Source organism: Erithacus rubecula, assembly GCF_903797595.1.
Source record: "Erithacus rubecula genome assembly, chromosome: 14".
In the NCBI taxonomy this organism is placed as follows: Eukaryota; Metazoa; Chordata; class Aves; order Passeriformes; family Muscicapidae; genus Erithacus; species Erithacus rubecula.
In genome coordinates this window covers 10986988-11008944 of record NC_136666.1, presented here as the reverse complement: position 1 = coordinate 11008944, position 21957 = coordinate 10986988, and the positions used below count along the sequence as shown (strand labels likewise).

At 36.9% G+C, this 21957-nt stretch overlaps 1 protein-coding gene across 1 annotated transcript in view; it reads left to right on the top strand.

The window, feature by feature from the left end:
• Positions 1 to 649: 649 nt before the first annotated feature.
• The window catches only part of LOC306807977 (uncharacterized protein), a gene marked incomplete at its 3' end in the record, with an annotated part of 31599 nt that continues 10291 nt past the window's right edge, over positions 650 to 21957 (top strand). Inside the window, exons 1-5 of the mRNA XM_079318054.1 lie at positions 650 to 717; positions 7513 to 7585; positions 7711 to 7773; positions 8569 to 8639; positions 19464 to 19543. Of these exons, the coding sequence (XP_079174180.1) occupies positions 678 to 717; positions 7513 to 7585; positions 7711 to 7773; positions 8569 to 8639; positions 19464 to 19543 (327 nt within the window). The 5' untranslated portion in view covers positions 650 to 677. The remainder of the gene's footprint in view (positions 718 to 7512; positions 7586 to 7710; positions 7774 to 8568; positions 8640 to 19463; positions 19544 to 21957) is intronic.

Genomic DNA, 21957 nt, shown 5'->3' with positions numbered 1-21957 from the left:
AATGATCTTGAAACACAGGCACAGATGCATTTATATATACACTAATAAACACAAATAAGAAACATAATAGGTTAAGATATTTAAACCAGAAATCAGTCAGGAAGGCTGACCAGCAGGGTTTTTTTTTAATGTGATAGGGAAAAAATAATATTTTTACTAAACAGAGACAGAGTGAGTATTTTAGATAGTCTTACAAGTAAAGAGACAAATGCTCTTCATTATCCATTGATTAAAGGAAAGGTGGTTTTCTATTCTACGTTAATTTACTGAACAGCTGGACAAATCTCCAAAACTTAAAAAAAGATTATTACCAAATGTTTTGAAATATATTGTGCTTTGCCTGTCCTAAATCTAAATGTTGTACAATTTGATGATATGAGATAACCAATTTGTACTCAGAGCAGTACAGAGCCCATGACAGCACACCTCTTGTGACTGTCTGTACTTAGCAACCGTTTCTAAAATCCTAAACTGTCCACTGTGAGCTCAGAGTACTGAGACCACTTACAAACACTTTTCCAAATCATGACTCATTATGTTAAGCCTTCTTTTCATGAAACTCTGCTTAACTGTGCATGGGCTGATTGTTTTCTTTGTCATCTGACTTTCAGACTGGTTACTGATCTCCTTTGATATACTGTACATGACATCCTAACAAAACCAAGTCTTTAATCAAAATGATGAGGATTCAAATGTGTGCCACTGTCAGACAGCAGGGTAAGGCTAACATGCAGCAGATGTGTACTTGCAGGTCAGATGGAATGAATGGATTTAAGACATACAGTTACAATCTTTAGTTTAACCCTAGATCTGATTTTAAAATCCAGGCAAAGCATTTTCACAATGAGCTGCGTTGGTTTGAACTGCCAGCTGGCAAAAGACTGGCCCAAATATTTTATACATGGCACAGTCCTGACAAGCCCTGATTGTCACAATCTAGAAAGCAACAGGAATTCACTGCAGAGAGAGAGATCGATGGCTCTTGTTGCCAAAAATCCACTTTATGACAAAAATCACTTGCATTAGTAGTTCTGTGTCAATATTTTCTCTTTCATGCTGCTAATCTAAAAGATCAAGATGTAGGAAAGGTAAAGGCAGGTGATTACTTCTAATAGATTTCAATAATGCAAACCCAAAACACTGAAATTGAATAAATGAAATTTGCAGCTGTGTATCAAAAATAACAGTCAAGGATCAGGAAGCACCAAGAGCAAATATGTCAGAATATGATCTGCTTTCATGTAGTTTAGAAAAGAGCCTGCAAATTTAAGCATTTCTTTGTGTGACTCAGCTTTTCTCAAGAAAACAATATATAAGCTGTGGGTGGGATAGACTGACTCTCCTACACATACACAAAAGTTTTAAAATCATGCCAGCCTTACTGAGCTCAGTGGGAGTTGTGGTGTTCCATACTTTGAGGAGATGCTTTTGCTGCAAGCCAGTTCTGAAGTGACTGATGCCACCAGTGTTTAAACTACAGCATGATTAGTTTTATTAAGTTCATCACAGGCATTGAATTTATAGTAGTAAAGACTGTTGAGGGCACTGCTATTTATTAGGGAAAGTGTTACCAGATAGTATTTTTATTATAGGGAAGTACAGTAGATATAACTTAATGGAGATAAAAAGAAACAAGTAGGTTATGCTTTTTGTTCTGCTCTGGGAAAATACAAATTTTTGTACACTGTAGCGATATTTGTGTAATGTTGTTGATTTTGAACTGTCCCTGTTGCTATTGGTACATGCCAAGATTTTGTGGATTCAAGGTGTGCACTGGTTAATTGTAAATTCACTGGAAGATCCATGAGAAATGCTGAAGGCAATAATAATGCTTAACTGAATAAGCACTTAAGCACTTCTTAACAAGTTATCTTGTTGATGAACGCAGTAAAAATACTGAGATGGATAAATTAATCAGAGGCTAATTCCTGCTCAAGTGCTCTGAGCAGAACGTGCTGTTGCAGGGGTACAAAGGAACAGAGAGTTTGTAGGTACCTCCAGATGTCGATTTCTCTTCTATAAGATTTTTTCCTATACAGCATTTCTAGCAGTGTCACTGGTGTGCATGGCTGTTGATGCTGGAGCATCAGTCCTTTGATGGTTATAGGTAGAGGGATTGAATTCACAGCAACCCTAACAGCCCTCTAACATATACCAGACAATGAAATGGCTATTGTCAGCCACGAGTTTGGGGAAATGTTACCATTTGCAGACTAATCTTCCACTGAGAATAGTTTTTACTCTGAAAACAGAGGTGAATGAGTCCACTGAGGTTAATGAATTCATGAACATGAGTCAGAGATGTAGATCAAAACTCCTGCCTTTATTCTCTTACTGTATGCTGAAGTATTTGTACAGTCATTGCTTTCCTTTTACATGGAGAAAATGGTATGATGATAACTTTTTAAAGTATCCCTGTTGTTAAGTCATGTAGTAATGGGTCTACAAAAGCATGACGTGTATTAAAAATGTTTTTCAAGATCACTCAGAGACTACAGTACCCAGTTTTGTATTTGAGTGCCCCAGTCAAAATTAGTAGAACTATTTTCAGAAGTAACCCCATGTATGACCATTTCCTTTATGATGGAGATGGCTCTGCTCCTCATACTGTACTTCATCTGCATCCTGGGATCTTTTGGTAAAGAAAAGAATACAGTTCCACATTTTTCCTTATTCTATTGGGAAGAATTTTATTGAAGATTTGGATGAGAAAGGGTAAAAACTGAAAATGTAACTTCCCCTTGGTGATCTTAGTGCATTTCCTCAGTTCTGTTCAGGACAGTGAAAACTAACAATTAGAGGTCATGATAAGAATATCCACAGTTGTCAGAGAGTAAAGAGTAATATGCAAATGCACAGTGCTTTAATGAATAGTTGAGGAGGAGAATTAATTTTTCTCTTTGTGACCCCTGTATTTAGGTTATACAACAAATACCTTAATAAGTTAATATAGTCACATATTGTTGAAGATCTGTTAAGTTCCATGGTGTTTACATCTGTATTACCATTGAGCATTATGGCATTATGATCATCAGGTACACTCTGTTTGATTCTCTTAAAATACCTGAATAGGTGATGTACTGTAGCTTCAAGCATCTGTTTAACCTAGAAGGTAACTTATGCCACCTGTGTATATGATGTCCAACACAATGAATGCCAGTGGATAGTCCCTATTTTGCAGTTGGAAAGTGTTCTAAACCTGAGTCCTGTTATTGGTGACATGTTTGCAATGGTACAGTTTGTAGCAGGGTTGATATAGCACGATGAATGCTGGATTTGCCTTAAAGTGCGCCATGGAAAATCTCTGGTTTAGGCTATAAATGTTTCGTGGAAAATATTGTCTTAGCTCTCACTCATGCCCTCTTTGATTTCTGCAGTTGGATATAGATGCACAGACTTCTGACTGAACATCTAACACATCTGATTCTCAGATACACATTCTTGTCTTAAAGATCAAAAAAGAAGAGCTGCACATTATTGATAGCCACCAACTGCACACCTTCGTGGTGATGAACAATATTGTCAGGAGACAACGCCTACACTTTTGTCTTTCAATCTTATGTCTCTGTAAGGCTCCATGATAGTAATATCAGCTGCTTCCTCTCATGTACCTTATGATTCTTCTATCCAGGACCTCAAATATTCCACCTGTGCTTTCTTGTCCTCTCTTGTTGTCCATGCACAGTATCCTGAGGTCTCACTGCTGTACCTAATTACTAGCTGGGCAAGAGGCAGCATGTCCTGTGGCTGCTTGTGTGTTGATTGTCCAGCTGGTGAGCCAGACAAAACAGAACTTTTAAGTTCACGTTGCAGTTTTTCTCTTAATGAGGCCAGTCATCTATCTAGTCATCAGTTTTCATGTAGCTGGGCAGAACTTAGTATCTTTGAGATCGCTGCTCTTCTATCGAATTTATTTGAGATTGGCCAATAGGTTCAAAAGTTAGTGGGAAAGACAGAAAACACAGTTGCATAAGCTTGGGATGATCAGGTTAGGAACAAAGTAATGCTTTCCTGAGTGCCAGACTAGACTAGTGCACTATTTAGGTGTGTACTCACTAGACTGAAGGAGACAAACAGATTCAGAGATCAGATAGTTTCCTAAACACTGTAAATAATGCTATCCCAGGAATGGGGTCAAGGAGACCTGCTTGTGTCAGCATATTCACATTGCCTCTCCTTCCACGTTCTGCATCATGGAAGTAACTTTGAATCTGGAACAGTCTTTAAAGGCTAATTACACCAGCATCCAGGGTAAAATTTTGACATTGTGGAGATGTGCAGTGGAATCCTCATAGGCAGATCACAAACTTGTTGGTGCTTATATTGAACTTATGGGAAGTCTCTGAGATTTCATACAGCTATTCCTTCAGCTTAGTTTATGTAGAGACAAAATCATTCAAATGTATGAAATTTAGACTCAGAGTTCACAGACTGTCCTTTTCAGAAGAAAGACAATGAAATCTCTGAATAACCCAAGCAATCACACATATTTTAATTATCTATTATTATATTATAATAATCCAAATAATCACACTAGATTCAGGATGGTGTGCTACTGCTGCTGGATTCCTGCAGGACCAAATTCACTGGGCCATTACTTTTCATTTGCATCACTTCCTCAACAGAAAGCAGCTTTGATGCCACATTAAGTGGCAGCCCAGAGGTTCACAGTGTGCTGGGGAGTCCAGGGTGTGCAGCTCTGGTGAAAGGGCTCGTGTAGTCCCTTCTTGCAGTTCTAGTGTACATGTTGAACAACAGAGGGTGGGCAAAACAGGAGCAGATGAATTTCTCAGTATAATTTTCTTCTTTAACTCACAGCTTCCAAAATTCTGTGGTTAGGTAAGAATCTCCACTTTCATTTAAAAATTAAATCTCAGAAGCCATAAAGTAAATCAAAAGAAAAACAAACAGATATTAATCTTGTGATGTTTGATCCAATTCTGTGTTTTGAGAACTGTCTTCTGGTTTTTGAACACCTGGATTTGGCAGGGCTGCTATCATGCCTGGAACAACACACACAAAGAGTTTTCTTACTATCACTGTTCCCCTCCCACTCCCTTTCAGGCAAATGAGCTAATTTGGACACAATATTTCAATGCTTTTTTGCATTAAAGGTGGCTAATAGCCTGCTACAGAAGGAATATATAAAAAGCCCAAATAAATAGCTGAATATAGTGCTCTTCACAAACCAAATGATCCAAATGTATAGCAAACCAAAATATTAAAAATTAATTTCTCTACTTACATGCCAAGCCTGAGTTTAGGATTTAGTATTTCAAAAAATACAAGAGTGGCACAGCAACTATGCTAGGGGCTATGAGTTCTCCTACTTAATGAGTATCTTGTCAACTTTAGGACATTTACATTGGAAATATTTTATATGGTAGTACAGATAACGTGGGAAAGAACTTAGAGTTCATGATTTTGTACTATTTATCAGCTTAAGGAAAGAAAAAGCTGAGTGTATACATTTATTTAAATCAGTTAGACTTTAAAGACCTCAAATTCCTAGATCTGTTAGAACTAAATCCTAAAATGTGTTCTGGCAATCAGCAGTTTAACTGAATTGAAGCATGCATTTGCAATTTCTTGGCTGTATCACTATCACATTAAAGGTATCCTGCAGCTTTGAGTCCTTCCTGTCTAACTATTCTGAGACTTTACAACAAGTTGCTTACAATCCCAAAACAGAAAACAAAAATATTGCACAGAACCTGAAATGGGGAAAAATAATTTAAAATCCCATTTTTGAAAAATGGGATCCTATTTTGATATTTGCAAATGCACTTAATGAATTTCTTAGGATTTAAGAAAAAGAAATGTTTTTAAACTTTACAGTTTATCTTTGTATGACTTAATGAAGACTTTGTAATGCCTTTTCTTCTGTTAAAATGCACTTGAGAGGCTTCTGTGAATCTTTTTTTTTTTCTGAGCACACTAGAGTGACTCACTCAGAAACTTTAGGGGCTGACAAATAAAAAAGTATTTAGGGATTCCTCCAAATGTCTGTTATTCACTCAACAGACTGGAGATGATTATCATTCTCATTCCTAGTTGATAGTTTTTTAGCTGTTTTGTAGAAGAAGGTATCTGTATGCTGAGAATGCATTATCAGGTTGTAAGTGGAGGAATTTTGCTCTCTGAATGGTGTTTAATGTGGTCATATACCACACATACATTTTACTGAAATACCTGGTTTAATTTCCTGATTGCTTTTTCTTTTTTTTTTTTTTTTTTTAACTTAAAGACCTGAATGCAGTGGTCAGAGGGACGGGAGAGCTCAGAATGTTAGAAATGAGATAGAAGCCCTTTTCTTCTCGGTCAGTGGCATGAATTTGACCCTCGTTAGTAATAACCAAGAGTCATTATCAGCTGGTGGCTCTTTGGTGGCCTAGGACACACAAGCTGGTGGTTTCACTTTGTGTAATGACCCGTGGCTGGATACACATACACACAGTCTTCTGTTAAAACATGTGCAAAGAGCTTGGGAAATACCATGTAGCTCATGATTGAACTTCAAAACTCAGGCAGAAAGGTCACCTGTGGTGGGAATTAAGAGTGACAGGCTTTATGCCCTGTCAGCCACAGAGCACAGGGGGCTCACCAGCATCCACACAGGTCATTTGCTCCTGCTTGGACAGTGGAACTCACATATTTAAAACAGAGTAACACAAAATAATGGATAAGCACTAAATTAATTCTGTACAAGATAAAGTGACAAAACAAAGCCCTTATAGATCTGGAGTCTGCAAGCAAAAAGAAGGAAACAGAAAATAAAGGGGAAAGCAACGTGGAAAAAAAAGTAACAGAAAAAGGAAGATATGGAATGCCAAAATAGACAATCTAGAGAAGGGACAGCAGATACACTGGTGGCCCATGCTTCCCAAAACACCAGACTGCTCTTCTTGCCTCCTTTACAGAGTTCATCTACTTCCTGTGAAAAAAAATGAGTGGTTATAAGATTAAAAATACAGCAGAGTATTTAGGCACATTCTTCACTCTTAGCATGTGCTGCTTGTTTCAGCAGGGTGTCTGTTGTTCCTTACAGGAGGTATTTTCTTATCTGCCTTACCAAAGTGAAGGTTTATAATTAAGCTGTGTAGGCTCAGCTAAAGGGTTTGGTTATGAAGATGGATGTGGTTTTACTACATCAGCTGCAAGCAGCATGATGACCAGGAAATTAGCAAGGAGTAACAAAGAAATAAGATCTCCACTGATGTGACAGGAACTTTAGAGAGGGTTGGGAGGGCTTTTGGAGCAAATGCAAGCTGGGTCAGGATTTTCCACAAACTCATTCATCCATCTCTAGAGTTACTGTTAAATATCTGTGACACACATATGTTGATTCAATGGTGAAAGGCTTAAAGATCAGGCTGGGTTGACATTTCTTCTTGTAAAGCTCAATATCATGAAAACATTTGAAGTGTAAAGAGCTGTAGAACTGGCTAGTTTCACATGTCATACTGATGCTGTGTGGCTTTGTAAAAGAACTGATACACTTTGACGCTCTAGGCCTGAAGCAAATACAAAGCACAGGACTTCTGAGCATGGCAAGAGACCGTGAAGCTGCAGCACAGAGCACCAGGTAAGATCAAATTCCTGGCTATCTTCCATTTCCCTGTCACACCGTGTATGCTTAATAAACTGCTTTTACAATGGTGATAGGATATGACTGCCACCTGCATGCTATGTAATGTGTATCCTCTACAGAAAGAACATTTCACAGCTGCAAGATCTAAGTGCTTTAAGCCTAGAATACCTGGATGTTCTAAGGTGAGCTCACTGCTTTCTAAGCTGTAAAAAGGCTTAATCCTTGTGTCACTTTATATTATTTTGCAGTTAATGTTGTCAGTAGGCTGACAAAGGCACATAACCAGGGGCAGAATCTGGCCTCTCATATTTATTGGGATGTGATTCCTCAACCAGACACTACAGCCTCGTAAGGGCACATATTTTGCTTTGTTTTTACATCTGAAATGTGAGGGAGTAGACCTTGTCTTGCAAAGCAATAATTGCCAACTCTGTGGCAGTTCTATGTGAGCTCAGTGCTGGTGCATGATAAACTGCAGATGCTAAGAGCAGTTTGATTTAAGAACTTTAAACAAACCCAACTGACCATTTTTTGTCTGATTCTTTTGACTGACACTTAGATAGAAAGCTCATTGGAGCAGGAAATAATCTCATATTTTATAATTATACAAGGCCCTGTTCCTAACTGATGAAATAATATTATATTGTTTAATTATTTTTTTAAACTTAGAATAGTGCAAACACTGTACATGGCTTATATTAAGTTCTGAGTCTTAATAATCTTGTTTATAAATACCTTTCTTCTCTCTAATTCTTTTCTCATCTATAGTCACTTTTCTTTAAGCTTTAGTTATATTACCTCATTAACTTTTGCTTGTTTTGCAGAAGCAGTAGATTGTGATCTGCTTCATGCTGTAGTTTGCAGGGGATTGTTTCTATTTAGGTCTTCACTTCCTGCTCATTGTGTCTTTTGGTGCATCTTACAATAAACCAAGGACAATTATATTCTTTAGTCAACTTTGGTTTTGTCTTTTGCAGTCCTTCACTGCTAAATAAGAAAGCCAAGATTCTTTCAGAAGCTGGAGAAGCACATTGCTGCTTTCCAATAGGTAACCACAGATACTTCATACGTAACCATTGATTTTCTATCCAGGGATATGTAGGAAGTCTTACAAAGAGCATGAGTAAGGACGCATCTAATAACATGTCAGACTTTTCCTGTTTCCACACTTGAATGCTCAGTCCAGAATACTGATCCCCGCACCAGAGAACAACCACAGTTTACAAAGTCAATATATACTGTATGAAGTAGCTGTATAGTTATGATAGTTACCACAGGGAATGAAACCTAAAATTTTTAGATGCAAGCAGAGGGCATAGGCAGGATCTGACTTTTCTCTGAAGTAGGCTCAGCTAGAGGAAAAATATTGATTTTCACCACAGCCATCCTTCCTTCAGAAGTTATTTCATGTTTGAAAGGAATGCATGAGGCTATAGAGAAGAAGAAAGAGGGTGGTATTTTATCTTAATTTATAATTTTATTTTATTTACACGGTTCAGTTATTTTATGTGTTCTCTTCCTGAAATAAAAGCAAATAAACCACAAGATTTTCTTTAACTGCAGTGTTTGATGGATACTGCATTGGAAGTTATTAATTAGTATCAGCGCTGAGTCTTGGCAGCCATGATTTCTTCCAAGCAGGCATTGCAGAAATCAAACAAAAAAAAGTAAAAATAAATTAAACTTGAGACTTCTCTTTGTGTGAAGTAGCCAAACATTAACAAATTTCTCTGAACCAGCTGTTGTCTTTTAAATCTCTAAAGTCTGAAACCAGCTTGTCTAAGACTGCATGGAAGCTGCCAGTTTCAGTTCAGGAGGTCTTTGCAGACTGAAATCAATTGCTGGGCTTCAGAACCCTGTAGTCAATACTGTTTTTTCTGAGGGAAGGGCTGCTGGGCTTGGTGGGACACAGATCAGATGCACAACAAGGTTGCTGTTGGGCTTGGGTGGGTTTTGGTAGAACACATTTATACTGCAATGCAGGTGCTCCTTTCAGATGGGTCAAAGGAAAAGTGGCAGAGGATATTGGGCAAGTAGACATGCAGATTACATTCTCTAAGAGTGGAAAATCTATTTTTGCCTGTGTTCTTACATTCATTTTTTCGATGTGTACAATTGTCAGCGTGTACAATTGATAATCATGAGCATATGAAAAAAAGAAACAAAATCAATTCTAAGCTAGTATCGTAATTCTCATGTTATGGCATTTACTTGAGATAATTTTAATAAAAGCAGAATTGCACAGCGTACCCAAATGAAAATATATTTCCATTTCAGTATATATGTATAGGAACTCCATTCTTATTTCTATCCCTTTTAAAAACAAAAAAGTACATCCTTTAAAAAAAATTTAAACAGTTTCACTTCGTGTTTTCCTCATTCTTCTGAAGAATTTCTGCCTGAAGCACAGCTACATTACACTCATAAAACATATCAAGGTATCAGCATTCTCCAGTACTTCAGCTACTCCAATCACTGCTGTGTGAACAGCTGCGAATGCATTTTTTTAATATTTGCAACTAAAAATATTTCTGTGCTTAAAAGTGTCTAGTTCTGCAAGCCTTCCTTGGCCAGGACACTTCTCAGGGAAATTCTAAACCCAGTGGGACTCCAGATTGAAAATCAAAATCTTGGGAATGTACTTCAGGGGGTAAAAAACCAAAGCAATAAATAAACTTTGAAGACAAAAAAATGCTTTTCGTTTAAGAAAGCAAAAAACAAATTTTTAAAAATACTGACTCTCAAAACACAGCTCTGTATTTCTGAGAGAGTAATTCCTCGTGCAGGAAATACCTGTATAATTAACATTTACTAAAGCAAAAGCTCAAACTTGCATTCTGCTCATTCCAAACTACTGCTGACTTCATGCAAACAGAAGTGTTCTAAAGTATAAGGAAACATAAATCTTACTAATACAATACTCATATACAATTAGTAATAATCGTGTTAGCATGGATAATATGTAATAAGCAACAAAAGAAGCTGAATATTAACAGAAATTCCAATGTGATTGCAGTGATGGACCATGGCACATTTTGCTAAAGATGTCTGGGTGCAAAGCCAGGGAGTCCAGCAGAGGCAATTAGGTGAACTGAAGGCAAGGTTATTCATTCTTCAGTGAAATAATTCTGCATGAACTGAATGCACCAGGGTTTTCAGCCACTGATACTTAGAATAATTATTATTTAAAATATTAAATATTTGCATATTATTAGGTGTGTGCATATTTTTCTGCATATTCAGCTGTTAATATTAATAATAGACCATTAGAAACAAATATGCTACACTTATCAATAGAAGAATATGTGCTGAGACTGCTTCACAAAGCACTGTCACAGTATGAGGTACATAAATAGTGATTTGATACCTCAATTGTAATTTTTAGCATGGCAGTTTGTTAATCCTAAAATTGGGCAAAAATGAATGCAATGGTAAAGAGAATATGTAGACATTTAATTAACTCATAATTTAAAATGCTTTTTGTTAGTATTAGTTCAATTTATAAAAGCACCATGTTTAAATTAGGTGGGTTTATGTGTAATTCTTCTCTACTTACTATACCTACTTAGCAACACAAGAGATTTTTAAAAGATAATGAGAAAAATATTTCCCCCCTCATTCTCAGCTAATTTTGTTCTGTGATGAATGGCAGACTCGTTCGAACTGATGAATTCATAGGTTGTAAGGTATGAGGCATAGAATGAGATTTTGTATTTTCTGTGTCACCCAACAGCCAGTTAAAGCCCTAAATCAGTTTATGAAAGAACTCAGTTACTCTTCTCACAGCACACAGGGTAAAAAATGGGTCCAAAACTTTTAGATCTTTATATTTGTTTTCAGTTCTTGAGGCAATTAACCCAGCCAGGTGCAAAAATGACAGGGGAACAAGCCTTCAAATTGAGCTCTTAATTCCTTGGAGACATTCATTACTGGGACAATGTTGTGATACATCAGTAATACAGCCAAAGTGTGTATTAGTTCTTGTCTAATCAATTATTTATTCCTCCAACTAATCCACACTATTTCACCTGTTTCAGTAGCTCCTATAGTTAAGACAGACCAAAAGATGTAGATTTACAGTTTACAGGGGTTTACAGTTACATTCTGAAAATGGCTCACAAAACACCTCAGACTATGTCTCATCTATCAAATAGCAAACAATGAAAATCCATGGCATGAAATTGTACCTTGTGGAGCTTCTTGTTGAAGGGAAAGAACTATAAAACGAGGGTAAACCAGCAGTTTCATTACTGAAACAATTGGAATAACTAGTCTAAAGATACTCAATCTACTCTTAAAATACTGTTTCTGTTCCAACATAAAATGTAAAACCCCCACTGCTCTAGGAGTAAATCTGTTCCAGATTCACATGGCAAGCAGTGCTGTGTTCAGTTGTAGAGTAGGTTTTTAAGCCACAGTAATTTCAATGCCACAAGGAACACAGACTATTAAGTAAGTTGTAGAACCTGGCTAATTCACATCAGTAGTTCAAAGCAGCAATGTCTGTTACTAAAATTTGTAAATTAGTAAAGTTATCAACCAGCATAGCCCATTTTCACGATTTTCCCATGAGCGTTAATGATATTTGATGTTTTCCTAAAGTCTGCTCCTGCAGGCTAGTGAGTGGATGCAAACTTTAGCTGCCATCAAAAAAGAGTTCTTGCCTTTATGGTTAGAGATAAAACATGAAAACATGAGCCAGCTGAACCCTGGAGTATCAAAAACCAGGAGGCAAATGAGCAGAGCCCAACATTTATTTATTTATTTTTTAAAGATCTGGCAAGCATAAAGCTAATCTTTTGATATTTGATGGACCCCTTTATGCTTTTTAAACACCTGTAGTTAGCAATATTGAACTGGCACAGTATGAAACAGAAGTGCTCTCCAAATACCATTGTACCAGGTCCTGATTTTGCAAGTTGATAAACACCATCCAGTGGGAGCTTAAGGCACTGTGCAAGTTTGAACCTTTATTTAATAGATGCAGGTTAATATTAATTATTTATTAAAATATAGTGTAAAATATTCCTTTTTTCCTGAATAGAATTAAAGTAATCCTTGTAATATGAAACCTGAGCACAGCTCTCTAATTTAGCACAGCACATAATTATGGAGTTAAGCACGTGTGAAAACGCTGATTCAGCTTTCTTCTTCTGTGTATGCTGAGAACTAGGGAAGAATCTCCAAATTATTTAAAGTTTTGTTTTATTATTCATTTAAGAACAAAACATGACAAAAATTAAAAGGACACTGAAATTATTGGAGGCACAAATCTTGTGACTTATTTTCATGTGAGAGATCATCAAGCTTCTCTGAATGCATCCATGAACAAAATTATGAAATAAATTTCTGTATGTGGTTTCCAATTTTTGCAAATGATGAAGTAATGTTTCTAACAGATTTGTCTTTCTGAGTCTTGTTGACCTAGTGGAATATAGCTCATTTTCCTTCAGGATCATTGCAGTAATCTCAGCTAAAACCTTACATCTGCCAGAATAGAGGATTAGACAAATTGGCAGGTGGTAATAGATTCAGAAGTTAAAAGGAAACAAACTGAGCAGCAGGATAAAATCAGGGCAAGGTAATTAACATTCTGTTTGTATTTTCAAAGAAGAAACAACAGGAAAAGAGCAGATGCCGATTCAGAATTGTGGACACTCCCAGGAATTTTTTGCTTTAGGTAAAACAGTAAGAACTGTCCAGAACCGTGGGACTCAACTGGGCACTCTGGTGAAGGAGGTCAGATTGCACTGAGACACAAGTCCCACAGAAGGGTGTCATTTAATACACATGGTTGCATCTTGCACAGAATTGCTTCTCAGCTCCAGATGCACTTGTGGAAAAAAAAAAAAAAAGTCACAAGGGAACAACTAGAATTTAGAAATTATAATATAAATTAAAAGTGATATCAGAGCTATTGGGAGTTTGTTTAAGGCAAATTTTAGTCTGGCATTGTACCATGGTACCTTAACACACCTGAAGATATATAGCCCAAGAGCTACAGGGGAAAACAGAACAATCATGCAGCAATCAGTCATTTTTTAAAATACCACATGGGGCATATGGCAGAGAATAAAGACTATTCTGTGCACAGTACCTACTGCCAGTGCAGTGTTCTTTGAGGGGCTGATTCAGAAATCACATGTGCAGAAGGGACTGGATTTATATCAAAATATGTAAGGTTTTGGGGACCTTACCAAAAAAAACAAGGCTAGCCCTGGTGAGGGCTACTACAAAATTCCCAGCTGCCCAAGGTGAACATGATTGTTCATTAGGGATTGTGTCCCTGCAGCTTTGCAGAAGTTGAATACCTTCAGTTCCACCCTCTTGGTCACAGACTTGATCTAGTGAGAGCTGAAATCTTTGTAAGTATTTTTTTGTAATCACAGAGTGCTTTAAAACATAATCCCATCTGCAGCCTGTAGTGAGCAGAACTACCTGTGCATCTGATTTTCGTGTCTCTACAAGCAACATTAAAATAATTTTACCAGTTTGTTTGAAATGCATCAGTAGTTTTATTTAGGCCTGTAAGGATATAGCAGTTGTATCTGAATATACAAGCAGAGGTGACTTCATGCAGAGAGAAAGATAAATTATTGCTTTTCTCCTGTGTAGCAATTCATACTGAAGTAGGATTGTCTTCCACTCTAGGGAAAAGATAAAAAAAGTTTAAATATCGGTGAAAGGAATTTTGAAGCAAGATGTCTTGCAAAATTGTCTCTGAAGACTCAAAAAGTGAGAATTTTACCTGTTATTTCATTAATATTTAGGGTGAAACTCTGGACAAAAGAGTTCTGTAACATCCTGTCAGTGAGGTGTGGTTTGATCACCAGGTAGGGGCAAAGCATTTGGCTAAGGCACAGCTGTGGAGCCTGAGAGAGATGTTCAGTACCCATTTCTGAAGAATTTTTTAGGTCAAATCCCTTTAACCAGTCTGTATCTCACTGCTTTCATGGGTAAAATATGGATCATATTCCCCAGCTACAATGAGTTGAATATCCTTAACACTTATGAATTCTTGTAATCAAACACTGTGAAATCATAGAGACTTGCAAGGTAAAACATAATCCAAATACAGGATAATAAAAGTCAAAGCCATTCATGCAGTAGGAATACCCAGTATGACTGGGAATAAATTTCCATTCCAGACTGTTTCAAATGTCCCTGCAATATTACTCTTATGCCATCTGAAATTTCTTATGGCAGTATAAATTTCTTTGCAATGGATTTTAGCGTGGAGCTAAAAGGGATTCTTGCCTAGAAGAGGGGACTTGATGATTTTCATGTCTATTAATCCAGTGTAGCACTCATGGGTTTGTTTTACACTAACAGATTTGGTTGTTAAGGCAGCAGAGTGTGTTTGCTGTTGTTTTTCTGTGTTGTTGTTTTATGTTTGGTGGTGAACCATAAAATATTTCAGGACTTTTAACTGTATATTTTAAAGTTTAACTGAGTCTTTTATAGCAAGCTAATTTTTCTCTAAGATATCATTACATTAATTTTTTAAATCTTCAAATTTTTCCTCTTTTTTTTTTTTTTTTTTTAAATAAGAAACATAAAGGGAGATTAAAAGCAAACTTGATTTCTACTTTTAAAATTTATTGTTTCTATGTAGTGTTCTTGCAGAGCCTAGGTAAATAAATTTAGTATATTATGTCCTTGTAGAATTCCCACTGTGTAATACATAAGCAGAATAAGTAGGGCGTGTATTTGTTAAGAATTTAACTTTTTTTTTTAGCTGCAGTGTGCATAATTCCATGCTCTATAATATCAGTATGTGGTTGAAATCAACTTTCCCTAGTTGTTTAACACACTAAATCAGAAAGACAATAATCTTTCTTTTGCAAACATAGTTCTTTCTAACCCAGTGACCCAGATCCCAGTGAGTTTCCTTAAGCTCAGAAATATGATTTCACAGAAAATCTGTACATTGGTACTAGTTCTACCATTTAAAAATTGCTCTCCTTATGGATGGTATTTTCATCTGTTTGGTTGCATATTCATTCTGTTTGTTTCAAAGCAAAGGTGAGACAATAATAATAAATCCTAATTTGTCAGCATGGCCCTAATTGATTTCTCATGGTCCTTTTACTAAACTTTTCAAGGGAATTTTAGAATAAATTTCTTATTGAGAACTTATTTCAGGCCATCATCCTGCAGCATAAGAACTGTATTTAAAGGACATTTAGCCAACTGAAATAAGCACAATAACAACAGCATAAGATATTTCACTGTAAATTGGAAGGAAATCAGTAGAAGCTAATTGGTTCATAAAAAAAAGATTGGAATGATTTTTAAATAAATTATGAGCAGGTAAACTCCATACCCCTCTAGATAGTTCCAACAGGCTAATCTTAGGAAACTAAGTATCAGTAAATCAGAGCAAGAATGCTGTAACACTGCATGGATAGACATCCCCTGATATTCGTGGCACTTAGCCAATGTTATTTCAATTTTGGAAACTAAATTTCAGCATAGACAGCACTGCACTTCACTTAGTGACAAAATGCTCAATGTGCCATTAAAAAAAAAAAGGAGTTTTTAGACTTCCAGGGAAACTGCAATAAACCTCCCAATCACTGGAGGTCAGGAAATCTAAAGCTCATGGAAGTGCTACGAGTTTTGTATTGAATCAGCTTCTCCTCAAAAGTTGAAACAGTAGGAGGTATTAGGGAGAGCTGAATAACCCCTTTAAATCATAATCTACTGGATACATTTGCCAGACAAATTTTCACCAGTTTATCTGGAATTCTGTGTATTGGTTTAGGTCACAGTCCAGTAGATGTTGAACATGACTTCAGTGGATGAGTGAGTTTACGTTCAGGGCTGCTCAGTTTAGTAGCAGGCAGTGCTTCTAATCCCTGTGGAGCTGCCATTAGCCATTGGTTGACCTGAAATTCACATGAGCTGGCTTTGATTCAGAGCCTGGTTTGCTCTGCCTGGTTTGCTGCTTTGGGTGGGTTTTGTTGAAATTTGAACCAGTCACTTAAACTGGTTTTTCTTGAGTTTGTTTTCTTACTTTTGAGAAAATCCATGATCATGTTATTTCTTGTGCTGATTGTCTTTAGAGTTTGGCCAGAGTGGTAGGGAGGGCCAGGAACAAGAGGATGGGCAGAGGCAAGCAAGGGTGTGCTTTCAGTGTGGCCTCCAACATCAGCAGGTTTTGTTCCTTGCCAAAGAGGAATACCCTGAGTGTCCAGACAGTGTGCAATTAAATTCCAAAGGTACTGGAGGGAACATTCCACATGTTTTTAATAATGACCCTTAGAAATTTAATGTGACCCTTTTTTAGTATCATTTAGGATCTGGCAGTCTAACTTTTGATTAGGTTGCAGAAGGGTTTTGTTTTATATCAGAAAAAAATATTTCTGTATTTGGCTTGCAGAAAAGTACTTGAAATCTGTGTGCAATTCTCAGCAAAGAAAAGTTTTCTTTTATAAGCATAATGTTTAACAAGCAAATATATTTCATCTGCTTTTTTAACAAGGGGAATATTGCTGTGATTTAAATCTCTGAGATATTTTCTGGGAGCATTTCTCTGTTCTTACAGCAGATTTCTCTGTATTTATCTTACTGGGAACTACTAGTTGATGGGACAAAATGTGATTGCAGGATCTTTTAATTTTAGAAGGTCCTATTCAGTATTCCCCATGTGTGAAAATCTCACTGGCTGGTATTACAAGGGCAGAATCTTAATGCAGTTCTTTGGGTTTGTTCTGTAGAGCGCTGGTTTGATGTGGCCTCTGCCTTTTTACTGGCTAATCGAGCTCCCCTGGGACTGGAGATGGGTAAGCAGCTATTTCACTTATCTTGGACATGTCCATATACAAAGATACATGGTTACTTACCACGGAGATGGACAGGAAATAACAGTGAGGGGGGAGATCTTTACCTCATTAGTAACGTTACATTTCCTATAGTGCATATTTTTCATATATTAAAAGTTAATAAGATGGTGTTAGCTTACAAGACATAGAGATGTGCTCATAGTAAATATGTCTAGAGCTTCAGAAAATATTACTAAGGTATTTTAAAGCATTTCTAGAACTCTTTCCTTCTGGAAAATATTTTTTTTATTCCTTGTTTAAAGTCTTAATGCCTGCAGGTACCATAATAAAATTAATGTTTTGTATTATATTGGATATAACACTTACAGTTTGGGCCCCCAGTCTTGACTAAGGCTGTGGAGTAGCAGGGGTGGAGCAACACCCGTAGCTCCTCTCAGAAGACACTGAAATGTGCCTGGACAAGACTCAGAGAAGTCCTGATGCATCCCTTTTATAGATAAGGAATTGATAGATTAAATTAGACACTAAATTAATAACTAAGTTACAACAGAAGTGAATAAAATCTTTGGAGAGAGCTCTGTTTATCATTCCTATAGGTATTGTGTATGTTTTGCAGTGGGCACGCTGTCAACCAAAGCTAAGTTTAACACACACATAAAAGGTACTTTGCTGGCATCTTTTCATTGCCATTATTTCAAAATACTGTAGCTCAGATGCTGTGGCTTCAAATTGCTTCTTCTATATAGGAACAGAGTGCTGCTTGTAAGAACAGATAAGAACCAAGAATATAGTTGGCACTAAATAAATAATATTTTCATCCTTTTATAAATAACTCCCTTGCATTCTTCTCTCAAGCTTACACAGATACCTGGATGGGGTTCTATTTAACATAGATATTTTTTCCATTGTTTAGAGAAAATATGTCGAGGGGAGAACTTTTCAATTAAGTGCACCTACTCCAAGAGTTAGAAAGCTCAGTCACTTCTCGGGAAGCTTTGGAACTCCTGTAAAATGCTTTCATGTAATTATGTATCTCAAAATATGAAGCAAAAAATAGATTAACAAGAATGTTGAGAAAGAAAGTAAAAATATAAGGGAAAACCCCATCGTGAAAGTGACTGGAATTGTCTCAAGCCTAGCTCAGTGTGGGAGACTCCCAGCATTTGCACACCGACTGCATTGATGATTTCCTTTGTGCAAAATGTTATTTTTGAGGAAGCTTTGGAGGAAAATCCAGTAAGGTGCAATAGCCTTTGTGTTATATTCAGAGTATGAACAGCTAATACTGGTTATTTTTGTTAGTGCTTAGCATGAAACAGACTTCTTGAAACTGCCTGGACTGAGCTCCTTGTGCAGCATCTGACTCTGCAGTCAGCAGCTGCAATTGCTGTGAGGTGCTGCTCTCCTCACTGTCTCTCTTGCATAAAACATTGGGCACAGACTGAAATACAGCTCTAGTTTTGTGGGTGACTTTAGGTAGTTGGGCATAGAGGCAATAGAGACAATTTGTGCAAAATTTCAGCAGGCAGATTAAGTCCCCTGATGAGATTTTTGGTAAGATTTGAAATATCTTTTGTAGCCTGTGGAAATGCTACTTTCACAGTCCTGTGAGAGCTCTCAAAACTTTTGATTTTGCTGCAATGTTTTTAATACTGAACAGAAAAAGAACTAAACTGATTTACTGAAAAAAGGCTTTCTTATGCAATACCCATCAAATTTACAAGAGCTGTAACTTAACCTTCTTTTTTAATGTTGACATTGTATTTTGCCTTATTTTTGCACAGTTCAGTGGAAGTTATGCTTGCAGCAGAATGCTGGCTCTTTCTGCATGTCAGTTTTGAAACATTTTCACTAGGTAAAGCAGTTTGAATCCCAAGAATAGGAGATATGGGATCTCTACCAGAGTAATTTTACACAATTTCTGTAATTTCTGTAATTTCTGTCCTTTCTCTCTCTTTTTTTTTTTTTTAAACTTCATTTATAGTGACTGTATTTGGTCTGCAGAAAAGTGCAGAAGTAATCAGAATGTTTATTTTATCTCCAAGTATGTATGATAATGTTTGTTGTAAACCAATTCTTTTTAGGTTCCAAGAGAGTGCAATTGATTAGATGCATATTTTCTTCATTATACAAAGATCACACCCAGATGCACAGCTTTTCTCAGGTAAGTGAGCTATTATATATTCCCCTTTTTCTTCTCTTCCCCAACTCCCTTAATTAATAAGGAAAACCAGACATCTATCTGCATGAGGCTTGTTTTAAAGTCAGTGCATATATCCATGGAAAATAAATATCTAGTTTCTAGGATTTATCCACTGGGGCCAGCTCTAATAATGAATTTGAAATAGGATTTTCTTACTACAGAAAAAAAAATATTCCTCAGACTCAAAGATAAATCAAAGGGAAGTGGCACCCCGGTGGACCAGACAACCCATTGGCAGCACAGTCACATGAAAGCCTCAGAGGTCACTACCTCAGTATCAGCAAAGCTATTTGTAGAGCTCACTGTGGAGTTTCACATCGTGGCTAAATCAGAATACTTAATAACCTGGCACCCAAATTTCACATGTTGCCAGCCTCAGTCCTTATGTGAGCCTTCCTTTCACTGCTTTGGAAGCTTCCCCTTTGAGTTGTAAAACATAGATACACAGTCCTGTGTTTTGAAAACTCAAAAAAAAATTAATTTAGAACTAGCTTTAAGAGACTTACTGTGTGGATGTACAGGTAGGTGAATTTTATTGCAAAAAGCATGCTGGCTACATCTACAGCAGATACTCTGAAATGAGAAGGACAAGATAACTCTAATGAAATGTGCTTCTCTTTCACTCTATGATACAACTAGGGTCATTGCAGAATTTTTTTTCAGAAGCCAGCATTTTTAGATCATAAACTGTTCATAAGTACCTGATTGTGTGTTTTTTTAAATTTTATTTTATTTTTTTAGGACTCTTTGGTTTCTTTTGGGGGAATGGAAATGTAGGTCAGACACTTGAACCCATTCCCACACACATTCTCTTTTTTACCCATCTATTCATTTTGATTTTGAAAAGTTGCAATGGGATTTTCTGAAATTTCTGAATTTGTGTCTCATGTCCCTGTTCTAATGTAAGAAGAGCCTCCCCAGCCAATTCGTATTTCCCAGAAGCCAAAAATGCTGGAGTGATGGCCTGTCCTCACTTTGAAAAGAGACTGTGGTGCACTGCAGGAGATGTAGTTGGACAGGAATGTTCAATCTATAGAGCAGATCAGGAGCCAAGAAATACTTGAATCGAGCTCCCACGGCTAGCAGGGCTCTGAGCACCTCACTTAATCTGCAGTGTGACCACTCCCCACCTGTAAATTGACACACACTTCCTTGTTTCACAAAGGCTTCAAGAGGATAAAAATCTGTGAAAGTTATGAGATTCTCAGATACTGTGATAAGTCCCAGGATAAACAAATGTTGAATGCAAAACAGCAGCTTGCATGGTACATATTCAAGGGCATGTGGAATGAATTAGAAAGATGAAGAGAGGGAGCAAAAGGATGAGAATGGGAAGAAGCAGAGGGGAGGAAGGATAGACAGAAACACTGCAAGTCAGGCAGTGTCACTGGAAGCTATGGGAGTGTTACACTGAGTCCTGCACGCTTTGAGTTTCAACTGCAAATAATCTTGGAAGTGTATGTAAAGCAAACTGAGCCAACAGCTTACTAAGTGTGTTTTCTGCAAAATTCCAATGTTGACATTTTTGTGAAGGGACCAAAAGTAACTCCCAAAGAAGGGCTCTTACTGTGTGCATTTAAAGCATGAGTGGAGATATTAAACCTAGGTTTTATTTAATATCTCATAATAGCCTTTTTTGGAGGGAGAACAATATATAAGCAGGTTAAGAAAATTAATTTTCTGTACTGTGCCCTGCCAGTGGTGTGAGGAAAAAGACAAGTCTGGATACAGACATGTGTGGATCTGTAAATAATAGGCAATAAAGCCATACACAATTCCTTAGCTGGCCTTTCCCTTCTTTTTTTTTTTCTTTTTCTTTTTTTTTTTTTTTTTTTTTTTTTTGAGAGTGCATGTTATGAAGCTTCATACTGGAAAAAGATTAGTGGATTATTTTTTTGACAAGGGAATATAAAGATTAACCATTCACTCATTAAAAAACATTCATTTTTAGGACTGCAGGTTTAGCAATATGACAGATCACTTACAAAAACTGCTGCTGCTTTTCAAAGAACTGAAGAGTGTGGTCAGTAAAGAAAACAAAAAGTCATTTGGCATGGCAATAAAGAGGTGACAAAACTCAGAGGAGAAAATGTATAGAAAGCTTTAATACAGTGTAGATGGTTTTATCTTGCTGCTGGAAAGTGTGGAAAGCCTGCCATTGGGATGGAGAGTGTGTGTCCTTTTTGCACCAGAACATCCTGGGGGTGATACATTCCTGTGCAGAAGGACAAAACTCCCAGTTAAGCTTTCCAAAAAGGATTTAGGCAATGCACAGTAATTTATGCTGGCTTTCTGCTCCAGAGGTCAAAATTGCCACTGGTCATACTAATGACAAGCCTCTGCTCGACTGCAGTGAAACAACAGTGGCTGCAGAT